At 44.3% G+C, this 11,824-nt stretch overlaps 1 protein-coding gene across 2 annotated transcripts; it reads right to left on the reverse strand.

The window, feature by feature from the left end:
• Nucleotides 1–5,884: 5,884 nt before the first annotated feature.
• LOC115114354 (carcinoembryonic antigen-related cell adhesion molecule 6-like) lies at nucleotides 5,885–11,280 on the reverse strand. 2 transcript variants are annotated; one of them, XM_029642528.2, is made up of 11 exons: nucleotides 11,102–11,280; nucleotides 10,198–10,518; nucleotides 9,360–9,635; nucleotides 8,271–8,525; nucleotides 8,015–8,126; nucleotides 7,770–7,798; nucleotides 7,439–7,615; nucleotides 7,245–7,312; nucleotides 7,048–7,083; nucleotides 6,807–6,838; nucleotides 5,885–6,691 (listed from the first exon to the last, which is right to left on the reverse strand). In XM_029642528.2, coding segments are annotated over exons 1-11 (1,353 nt in total). In that variant the 5' UTR covers nucleotides 11,148–11,280; the 3' UTR covers nucleotides 5,885–6,690. The 2 variants fall into 2 exon arrangements, 1 of the variants encoding a protein (XP_029498388.1); XR_010460266.1 differs by having other exon boundaries at nucleotides 6,807–7,083.
• Between the last annotated feature and the right edge of the window lie 544 nt (nucleotides 11,281–11,824).

The following is an 11,824-nucleotide window of genomic DNA, read 5'->3' on the forward strand; positions in this document are numbered from 1 at the left end:
GGCTGTGGCTGAGACGGGCAGGGACAAGTCATGTCCTCGGCTCCTGCTGGTCCTCAGGAGTTGCCTGCTACGGAGACTGAGCCCACACCAGATGTCATACCCGATCTCCCTTCCACTACTGTTTTGTATGGGGAAACCCTCTCCCCCGGCTCAGGTGGCCAATGCGATTCCAGCAGCATTGCCACACGGTAGTGAGCCTAAGTTCCTGACTGGACCCTATTCCTATCTGCCACCAGATCATCACCAGCCAAAGTTACCCGGCGAGCTACACTAGGGGACCCTCCAGCTGCACTGAACCCACCTGCTGCTACCTCCAATGACCGGTCCAGCCCTGACCTGGGCCCATCAGGGGACCAAGCCATAGCACTGTCACTAGCTACTGAGAGTACAGATTCACCTGACCCAGCCACCGCCCTGGGTCCCGTTCGGGGTGTCTGTGTCCAGGATGCCCCTGCCCAGCATGCACCACCTGACCTAGCTCCAATCCTGGTCCTGCAGTTACGGACTCACCAAGTACAGTGAGGGTGGCGCTTCCCTCAAATGAACTGGCGGGGAAGGCTGTCAGGATACAGGTGTAGTTCCCAGCATCAGTCATCTCCACATATGTTATAGTGAAGGAGGAATCCTCTGTGGAGGATTATTTTCTGTGGAAGCACCAGAGAACTCCACTCTCCCCTTTAGGCGCAAATCATCATGTGTTTCCCAAAGGTAGGGCTAAGGTGAGCTATGCCCACCTCTTTTCTACCTGTTTGCTCTTACCGCCACATAACCTGAGTGAGATTGTCCTGGAGCAACACACTGATATATGTGATCCAAGATGGCGTAGCAGTCGGACGTGTGTTTTGTCTTGTCCCGTCCTGTATAGTGTAAATATAGTTTTTCCTCGTTTTTTTTTTTCTGTATATATTTCGTACATATTTTAATCTCACTTTCCAACTACAGGCTGAATATACTCTCCTGCAACCCGCATCACCCAATGTGGTACGGATCTGCTTTTTCTATACTTTAGAATCGGAACCCTCATCAGAAGCTAGCCGCTAACTAGCTACTAGCTAGCCACTGCTAGCGGTCTTCAACGCTAACTAGGACACCAGCGCGACATCTACCCAAAGCATATCAGACTGCTTTTTCTCTACCACATCTCCGGATTCCTACCGCAAGCTCTGAACCTTTATACCGGATCATCGTAAATAGCTAGCTGCAATCCGAGTGGCTACTCCTGGCTAACGTCTCTGTCCCAGAGCAAGCACCAGTTAGCCTGGAGCTAGCCTCGAGCTAAGCCCATCTCCCGACTAGCCGAAGAGGTCCAAAAATACCTAATTTGCCAATTGGCCTGGACCCTCTACTGACCCTTTACTGCCGACACGGAGCCCCGCCGATCCATCACGACTGGTCCGCCGACATAATCGTCCGAGGGGTTTCAACAGGCTTTTCCGCTGCGACATCGCCAAAGATCCATCTGCTGGCCAAGGCCCGCGAGCTTTCTGAATCGCTGTATCTCCAGCTCACCGCATGAAGAGGAATAAACAGACTCACCCCATCGCGACGTCCCCCAAGGTTAACTCTCTAGCCCTCGCTATCTCCCTGCTTGCTAATTCGGCCTGCTAACGGCTAGCTTGTCAAGCTCCGGTCCGCTAACTGCTACCTTGTCTAGCTCGGGCCTACGAACTGTTAGCTTGTTAGCACAGGCCTGCTAACCGTCTGAACCACCGCGTCCCAATCACTCTCTGACCCCATTTACTTTCTATCTCTTTTTGATTTTGAATTTGTTTATACCTTCCGGAAACCTGCCTCACCCAATGTGATACGGAATCGCTATTACTTTTACTCTTATTTTTATTTTTATGACACACTCAAGAACCTCCAGACGCTAACCAGCTAACTAGCTACAAGCTAGTTAGTCATTGTTAGTTTAAAAAAAACCTGGATAACACTCGCCAGCCCCCCTGCCCATCCACCGCTGCCCCCTGGACACTGATCTCTTGGCTACATAGCTGACGCACGCTGGACTGTCCATTAATCACGGTACTCCTTTCTGCTTGTTTGTCTTACCTGTCGGCCCCGTTGCCTAGTCAACGCCATTTTACCTGCTGTTTGTTGTGCTAGCGGATTAGCCTCGCCTACTGTTTTTAGCTAGCTTTCCAAATTCAACACCTGTGACTACTGTATGCCTCGCTGTATGTCTCTCTCAGATGTCAATATGCCTTGTATACTGTTGTTCAGGTTAGTTATAATTGTTTTAGTTCACAATGGAGCCCCTAGACCCACTCTGCATACCCCTGTTACCTCCTTTGTCCCACCTCCCACACATGCGGTGACCTCACCCATTACAACCAGCATGTCCAGAGATACAACCTGTCTCATCATCACCCAGTGCCTGGGCTTACCTCCGCTGTACCCGCACCCCACCATACCCCTGTCTGCGCATTATGCCCTGAATATATTCTACCATGCCCAGAAACCTGCTCCTCTTATCCTCTGCCCCCAACGCTCTAGGCGACCAGTTTTGATAGCCTTTAGCCGCACCCTCATACTACTCCTTCTCTGTTCCGCAGGTGATGTGGAGGTAAACCCAGGCCCTGCATGTCCCCAGGTACCCTCATTTGTTGACTTCTGTGATCGAAAAAGCATTGGTTTTATGCATGTCAACATCAGAAGCCTCCTCCCTAAGTTTGTTTTACTCACTGCTTTAGCACACTCTGCTAACCCTGATGTCCTTGCCGTGTCTGAATCCTGGCTCAGGAAGGCCACCAAAAATTCAGAGATTTCCATACCCAACTATAACATCTTCCGTCAAGATAGAACTACCAAAGGGGGCGGAGTTGCAGTCTACTGCAGAGATAGCCTGCAAAGTAATGTCATACTTTCCAGGTCCATACCCAAACAGTTCGAACTACTAATTTTGAAAATTACCCTCTCCAGAAATAAGTCTCTCACTGTTGCCGCCTGCTACCGGCCACCCTCAGCTCCCAGCTGTGCCCTGGACACCATTTGTGAATTGATCGCCCCCCATCTAGCTTCAGAGTTTGTTCTGTTAGGTGACCTAAACTGGGATATGCTTAACACCCCGGCAGTCCTACAATGTAAGCTAGATGCCCTCAATCTCACTCAAATCATCAAGGAACCCACCAGGTACAACCCTAACTCTGTAAACAAGGGCACCCTCATAGACGTCATCCTGACCAACTGGCCCTCCAAATACACCTCCGCTGTCTTCAACCAGGATCTCAGCGATCACTGCCTCATTGCCTGTATCCGCCACGGAGCCGCAGTCAAACGACCACCCCTCATCACTGTCAAACGCTCCCTAAAACACTTCTGTGAGCAGGCCTTTCTAATCGACCTGGCCCGGGTATCCTGGAAGGACATTGACCTCATCCCGTCAGTTGAGGATGCCTGGTCATTCTTTAAAAGTAACTTCCTCACCATTTTAGATAAGCATGCTCCGTTCAAAAAATGCAGAACCAAGAACAGATACAGCCCTTGGTTCACTCCAGACCTGACTGCCCTCGACCAGCACAAAAACATCCTGTGGCGGACTGCAATAGCATCGAATAGCCCCGTGATATGCAACTGTTCAGGAAGTCAGGAACCAATACACGCAGTCAGTCAGGAAAGCTAAGGCCAGCTTCTTCAGGCAGAAGTTTGCATCCTGTAGCTCCAACTCCAAAAGTTCTGGGACACTGTGAAGTCCATGGAGAACAAGAGCACCTCCTCCCAGCTGCCCACTGCACTGAGGCTAGGTAACACGGTCTCCACCGATAAATCCACGATTATCGAAAGCTTCAATAAGCACTTCTCAACGGCTGGCCATGCCTTCCGCCTGGCTACTCCAACCTCGGCCAACAGCTCCGCCCCCGCCGCAGCTCCTCGCCCAAGCCTCTCCAGGTTCTCCTTTACCCAAATCCAGATAGCAGATGTTCTGAAAGAGCTGCAAAACCTAGACCCGTACAAATCAGCTGGGCTTGACAATCTGGACCCTCTATTTCTGAAACTATCTGCCGCCATTGTCGCAACCCCTATTACCAGCCTGTTCAACCTCTCTTTCATATCGTCTGAGATCCCCAAGGATTGGAAAGCTGCCGCAGTCATCCCCCTCTTCAAAGGGGGAGACACCCTGGACCCAAACTGCTATAGACCTATATCCATCCTGCCCTGCCTATCTAAGGTCTTTGAAAGCCAAGTCAACAAACAGGTCACTGACCATCTCGAATCCCACCGTACCTTCTCCGCTGTGCAATCTGGTTTCCGAGCCGGTCACGGGTGCACCTCAGCCACGCTCAAGGTACTAAACGATATCATAACCGCCATCGATAAAAGACAGTACTGTGCAGCCGTCTTCATCGACCTCGCCAAGGCTTTCGACTCTGTCAATCACCATATTCTTATCGGCAGACTCAATAGCCTCGGTTTCTCGGATGACTGCCTTGCCTGGTTCAACTGCTCTTAAACGCGAGTAAAACCAAATGCATGCTTTTCAACCGATCGCTGCCTGCACCCGCATGCCCGACTAGCATCACCACCCTGGATGGTTCCGACCTTGAATATGTGGACATCTATAAGTACCTAGGTGTCTGGCTAGACTGCAAACTCTCCTTCCAGACTCACATCAAACATCTCCAATCGAAAATCAAATCAAGAGTCTGCTTTCTATTCCGCAACAAAGCCTCCTTCACTCACGCCGCCAAGCTTACCCTAGTAAAACTGACTATCCTACCGATCCTCGATTTCGGCGATGTCATCTACAAAATGGCTTCCAACACTCTACTCAGCAAACTGGATGCAGTCTATCATAGTGCCATCCGTTTTGTCACCAAAGCACCTTATACCACCCACCACTGCGACTTGTATGCTCTAGTCGGCTGGCCCTCGCTACATATTCGTCGCCAGACCCACTGGCTCCAGGTCATCTACAAGTCCATGCTAGGTAAAGCTCCGCCTTATCTCAGTTCACTGGTCACGATGGCAACACCCATCCGTAGCACACGCTCCAGCAGGTGTATCTCACTGATCATCCCTAAAGCCAACACCTCATTTGGCCGCCTTTCGTTCCAGTACTCTGCTGCCTGTGACTGGAACGAACTGCAAAAATCGCTGAAGTTGGAGACTTTTATCTCCTCACCAACTTCAAACATCAGCTATCCGAGCAGCTAACCGATCGCTGCATCTGTACATAGTCTATTGGTAAATAGCCCACCCATTTTCACCTACCTCATTCCCATACTGTTTTTATACTGTTTTTTTTATTTATTTATTTACTTTTCTGCTCTTTTGCACACCAATATCTCTACCTGTACATGACCATCTGATCATTTATCACCCCAGTGTTAATCTGCAAAATTGTATTATTCGCCTACCTCCTCATGCCTTTTGCACACATTGTATATAGACTGCCCATTTTTTTTTTCTACTGTGTTATTGACTTGTTAATTGTTTACTCCATGTGTAACTCTGTGTTGTCTGTTCACACTGCTATGCTTTATCTTGGCCAGGTCGCAGTTGCAAATGAGAACTTGTTCTCAACTAGCCTACCTGGTTAAATAAAGGTGAAATAAAATAAATTAAAAAAGTGTGACATCATTAGCCAAGTATGCCATCGTCTGTTGGTCAACACTGACCTGGGCTGTCAAAACTACTGGAGATGCAGAGAAGGGGGAGAGAGTGAGAGATAGAGAAACAGAGATTATTGGAGAGACAGACAGAAAGAGAGACAGAGAGAGAAACATAAACTAGGAATAATTAGATTCTCTTTGCATCCCTACAGATTTTTTGACTGATCAGTGCTGCCGATATCAAAGAGAACTTTTGCTGCCTGCATCTCTCTTCCTACTCAAAAAACTAGCTATATGAATGAAAAGCAACACAGAGATTGTATGTTCCAAGATATTTCACATTGGGATTCATTTCTTTATTGTTCAGTTAATCCTGTGAGACAAAATAAGAAATATTTACAAGACCCTATAGTGAACAGAGACCTATGATAAATACAAAGTTGTTGATGTACTCGTTTGTGATATTTTCATCCACTCCAACTCTACTCATTTAACACTCACAGTGCATGAGATGTGTATAATATTATTCTAAATAAAGTGTAAGGGTCAAGATTATTTGTATTACATCCAATTCCAGAGTCATTAACAAAATCCATACATGTTGCATCGTTCAGTGCATGAGATTAATAAAACATTAATTCCATTATTTTATTGGAATTTCAGTGACTCTTCTGCATCCTATATAGTGCACTAGCAAGCATAGCAGGAGCACTCAAACTTCCTCCTTTCAGAGGAAAAAACCCGATGTTACATCTGTTACATGTGTAATGTGGTTCAGTGTAGGAAGTTTCTATGAAAACTCCCCTGATGGTATTTAATGTAACACAGGTCATTATGGTCTGAGGGATGGCAGTTTGACCAGGGAAAGTCAATTCAAATGAGTAGGACTTCAACTGGTGTGTGTAATTTAAGGGGATACAATTTGTCCTTGTGTCTCAGTGTACTGTTACCTGGTCTATATTACATTGAGCAATTAGACAAAGACCAGTGTCTCATCGGAGGTGGAGTACAGTAGTGTCTAGTCTTCTTGGCTGGTCATCCAGTCGTTTGTTGTGTCCATGTTTACTTGATTAAGGTGTAAAACCTGATGGGTGAAGTCCAGAGCCAACTGAAGATATGTAGTTGAGATCAGCTGCTCTCTGAGTCAGGGAGAGCGAGAGAGAGAGATTGAGACAACTAGGCAACTATAAAGCTATAAAACAAGTATAATCAAAGGTAATATCATAACGAGTATCCAATAAACAGTTCACTTACCAATTGATACTTTTACTGTACATGGTGGAGCCCTGGATTTCCCGGGTTAGTAAAGACAGAACAAGACACACTGAGTACGTTTGTGTAAATCATCTATACCTATACCTAGGTAGGTTATTTAGGGATGATGTGGTACATCAAAGATTGTGTATTGGAGAGTGCCCCTTTTCATTACAGCTATAACAAAATGCTTCAATGCAGTAAGGTGCCAGCAAGGTGCCAGAGGTGCAGTACTACTTACAGTGTCAGTGTTGGTTTGTCTGGTAGGAAGCTTTCCCTGACAGAGAACAGTAAAGGACTCAGTCCCTACAGTATACTAACAGACCCACAGTCTGTCACAATGCTGCTATCGCTGTAACTAACTCCTACAGGACATGGTGGGAACCATAGGTATACAATATCATAAGTGTTTAATTTAACTTTGTGGTGGAAACTCACTCTTGGTGGTGTTGGAGCTCCAGTTTTCTTAATTGCTATACACTCATACTCGTGTACATCTGCAGAAGCTGTGTGGGCATGTGGTGGGTGGAGAGAGAGAAAAACAAAATAGCAGCTGATGAAGTTGATAACGAGACAGATTGTTGTCAGCTCGCAAATATTTGCTACACTCTATACGCAAACCTCTCTCTGACCTTTAGTTCCTGGTGAATAGCTGGTGGCTATAGTATGGCTGGTGCCTGATTGTGGTTGCTTGCGATCATGGGTTCTGTCCTGGATTTGGGTAGTCAGTTCGTGCCCCTCATGTACTTTGTCAGTGCTGGACATGGACATATCCTCTGCCTGGGACGATCTGCTCAGTGCGTCTGTATCTGATGGACATCAAAGATGATAAAGGACAACTGTGGTCATCAGCTTCAGCACAGAAAGGCTCTCCACTTTCATCTCAATACTTGTATGAATGATATTTCCATACAGTAATTGAAAAAAGTGTACTAGACTAAAATGATCATGTTTTTCTCTTACTTTTCTCTTCATTGTTCCCTTTCTTGTTCCTAAACAACATACAGAAAACATTTACATTTACTTCCAAAATGGTCTGCAAAATATTTATACACAAAACCTCAATTGTCTTTCTGAAATGTATTGTTATTTCCCCACAATTGATGGAAGAAATGTTTTCTCTTGAAATCAATGGTTTCCAGTTTTTGTTACACCAGAAGAAAAATGACCTATTGGCGTAACCAATCACATTGGTTTCATAGACTCACCGATGATGAGTTATGCCGAAATAGAGACCAAGAGCTACAGCAACCACTACCAACATCACAGCGACTGCTATCCCTGCTGCTCCCTCTGGGCTTAGGGGTGGAGGGGATTTATCTGCATTGCACCAACACAGGAACTCAATCAATAAACAAAACACAACCTATAGAACTGATGCTGATTGGATGTTGATCGTTTTTGCCATTAGTTAGCTTTGATGGTCTACATCTAATGGTGACTGTATCAGAGATTCCATTGTACCTCTCACTGACAGACTGTGGTCCCCACTGATAACATTTCCGGTGAGATCATTCCTAGCATCACATCTGTAGTCCCCGCTGTTGTTGTAGCTGACGCTCCTTATGATGTATCCAGCTTCATGTACACCTGTCTGCTGCCCATTGAACAACCAGGTGAACGTAGCAGGCGGTACAGACTGAACAGAGCAGTAAATAAGGGTGAATGACTCCACCTCAGTAATGTTTTGGCCCAGGATGGTCATGGACTCTGGTCCATCTGTAAGCCCAAGAGCAGAAGACCCTCAGACTGTAGTAGTAAATACAACATGCACAGATGTCGTATCTTAATTTGAGCCAGTATGCTACAGCAGAAAAATTATGAATTATTTATTGTTTTATAATTAATGGACATCTTTGTAGGGTTTGCTACATAATTTCAAAATGAAAATTACAAACTTCAGAAGTCTTTTAAAACCTCAATATGTGAAAGTGCAGGAAATGCAGGAAAGTTATCATGCAACAGGGTAATTAAATTAAGATCCTGCAGCTGAATGATGAGGGCCAATAATTTTTCCTGACCACATGAACTGGGCATTATGAGTGTAATATCTCATAGGGCAGTTTTCCCAGACACAGATTAAAGGTGCACTATGCAGAAATCGGTCCACCATTTCCTGGTTGCTAAAATTAAAGGAGTTTGCCTAATTTCAGTTTATGTGACAAAACAAGCAAGTATTGTGACGAGAATTATTGAACCATCTATATTACTTTTATACATATTTTCCATAACCCAGAATATTGTATTTTCAGCTGTTTTAAGCTGGTGTACAAAGCCGAAAGTAAAATTAAATGTAAGATGTGGAAACATAGAAATAGCGCACATAGAACAGATCTATTGCTTTTTAGACTTGCTTTCAATGAATGACAGATCTATAACTCACACTTCTATGTGAATTTGGTCGAGTCGCCCAATAATTAAAATATTGCAACTTTAAGCCTAGTCCTGGATTTAAAATACTTGGAAGCATGCTTGTTAGTTCAGGACTAGGCTTAATCTGTGTCTGAGAATCCGACCCATAGATTATTAGATTAGTTATAGACCTTTACTCACAGTTCACTATCATTCTATAGGAGGCAGTAGCAGAGGTGGCAGGGTTGGTGAGTTTACACACATATTCTCCGCTGTCGTGTCTCTTCACAGGACTGATGGATACTTTCCTGTTTTCCTCTGAGAATAATATATTGCCACCAGCAGACAGAGGCTGACCTTCCTTCGTCCATTGTATAGTAGTGATGTTACCAGCAGCCTCACAGGTTAAGTTGGCGGAGCTCCAATCTGCAAACAGATGGTTTGATGGTCCTGTGATGTTGGCATCAGATATATTCTCTGTAAAACAAGAGGACATAGCCAAAGACTGAGGAATATCGAAGACACCAAGATGATGATGATTTGTATGGTTTTGATGATGATGATGAGGATAAGGTCAAGTGATATCCGTTTCAAACTTTCCTCATTGTAACTAAACTCTTAATCCTTATTGCCACATATATTTTTCCACTTCTAAATTGATGACATATACCCATTGACTATTGAATGTGACTTCCCACTGGGCACACGCTGGTTGAATTAATGTTGTTTACACCTGAAATTACGTTGAATTGACGTGGAATAGATGTTGAATTGACGTATGTGCCTCCTAATCTTAGTTCAACAGTCATATCCAATGTTTGTAAATAATATAAATGTAAACAAACACTGTATAGCCTCAAAAGATGGTTAAAACTATCATGTTGATATCCATAGCTCTGTCTATGAATTGGAGAATTGTTTCATTTCACCAGGCCCATATCTCAGCTTTTTACCAAAACTGAAGTGGGACGACCACTTTGTTATTTTTTCATTTAAGGATTTGAGCTTTAACTCTCTTTGTCACGGCACTTGGACTTACCATACACAACCAGTTCAGTTGATCCATTGATTGTTTCTGCTGTAGCTGTTGTTATAGCCACTCTGTATCCTCCACTGTCAGCCAAGGTCAGATTCCTGAGCTCCAGAGATCCAGTAGTTTTGTTCAGAGTGATCCTGTCTCCGTATCCAGGCCCTATAGAGTCATCACCGGTAGAGGTTATAATGTTGGCTCCACCAACACTCCAGGATATTGTTATGAACGGCTGGGCTGGTGGGATTAGATTTGTGATGAACATCGCTGTCCCTCCTTCTGCTCCATTCACAGAACCTTGTGGAAACAGACCCTGACCAGCACAGATACCTGGAGGGAATACAGGATGGCAGAGAGTCTGGGCTCAGACAACATACTGTACATGGTGGTACACACTGTACACTAAAACGTTCCATCATTCAGGACCATTCTAAATGACTGACTCAGAGAACAGGCCCAGTAACAATCACACAGCACTAATAGTCAGACATAGCTAGCTATACGTACACACACACAGACAGACTGTCTTGCACAAAAAGGAGTGTAGCCAGCATTTGTAGTTCAAACACAGGAGAATAGGATGTGGAATCAACATTTTACTAATTTCACGTGGTATCTGACAAATACATGAATCAATAAACTGAATAAGACATGATCTCTGACAGAGAGTTTTCTCCCCTACTTTGGTAATCAGAGTGTAATTACTGCACTCTACTGTACACGGTCATCTATAGTACAATAATTAAATTTCAATTAAAAGAAACTGTAGCTGTGTGAAATTAGCAACGAGTGTAGTTATTGTGCAGTTAGGGCTATGTGCAATTACAATGTAAATGTACAACTCAAATAGCTGTAAAGTATGGCCTAGGTAACAACAAGCGGTTTAAAGAGACAAAGAAGATATCTGCTTTACCTGTGAGTATGAACAGAGTGAGAGAGATGGCTACTGCAGTTTCCATTGTTGTTGGAATACTTTGTTCTGTTCCAGATTTAGAAAGTGCTTCTAGTACACTCACAGTATGATGCTATACAATTGGCTGAGGTAATATCTTTTAGAGCTGCCAGCCAGGTGACAAGGAAGTTCCCCATTTACTGTAAGCCACCTTGCAGTGACCTTTGTGTCCGTTCAGGTAATGGCCCTGTAATGTTATTGTGATACAGATATTTATGGTTTATTGTACATGAAGGACAGGAATTCGGTAAACTGGATAATGATCTGCATGGCAGATAAACACACACCTTTTCCTAACATCGTCATTCATTAATGTGATCCACCATTCAGGATTGGGCCTTGCTGTGGACCATGATCCGGAATGAAGTTAGGACACAAACACTCAAAGAGACAAGGATGAGGACCAAAACTACAGCTTTTAATGAATCCAATAAACAAGCCTTAGTTTTGTCGTCAGCCCAAACATGAACTTGAACTACAAGCAAGTTGTGGATCTTATAACTTTATTCAGTCTTTACCTGGACAGCCAAACCCTCAATTAGGCAATTACTCACATTTGTTAGACAATGTTATGTTTTGGTAACATTTCCCTTCATTATAAATACACTGAACAAAAATAATAACGCAACATGCAACAAACAAAGATTTTACTGAGTTATAGTTCATATAAGGAAATCAGTCAAT

Source organism: Oncorhynchus nerka, linkage group LG3 (assembly GCF_034236695.1).
Source record: "Oncorhynchus nerka isolate Pitt River linkage group LG3, Oner_Uvic_2.0, whole genome shotgun sequence".
Taxonomy (NCBI): domain Eukaryota; kingdom Metazoa; phylum Chordata; class Actinopteri; order Salmoniformes; family Salmonidae; genus Oncorhynchus; species Oncorhynchus nerka.

Bases quoted from the DNA above. Each gene is read 5' to 3' on its own strand.
- LOC115114354 (XM_029642528.2), bottom strand. From the start codon at position 11,147: ATGGAAACTGCAGTAGCCATCTCTCTCACTCTGTTCATACTCACAG. The intron at 8,526-9,359 runs GTGAGTAAAGGT...TTGGGCTTACAG, and splicing joins CTATAGAATGATAGTGAACT to ATGGACCAGAGTCCATGACC. The intron at 7,084-7,244 runs GTGAGTTTCCAC...GTTCTCTGTCAG, and splicing joins GAGCTCCAACACCACCAAGA to GGAAAGCTTCCTACCAGACA.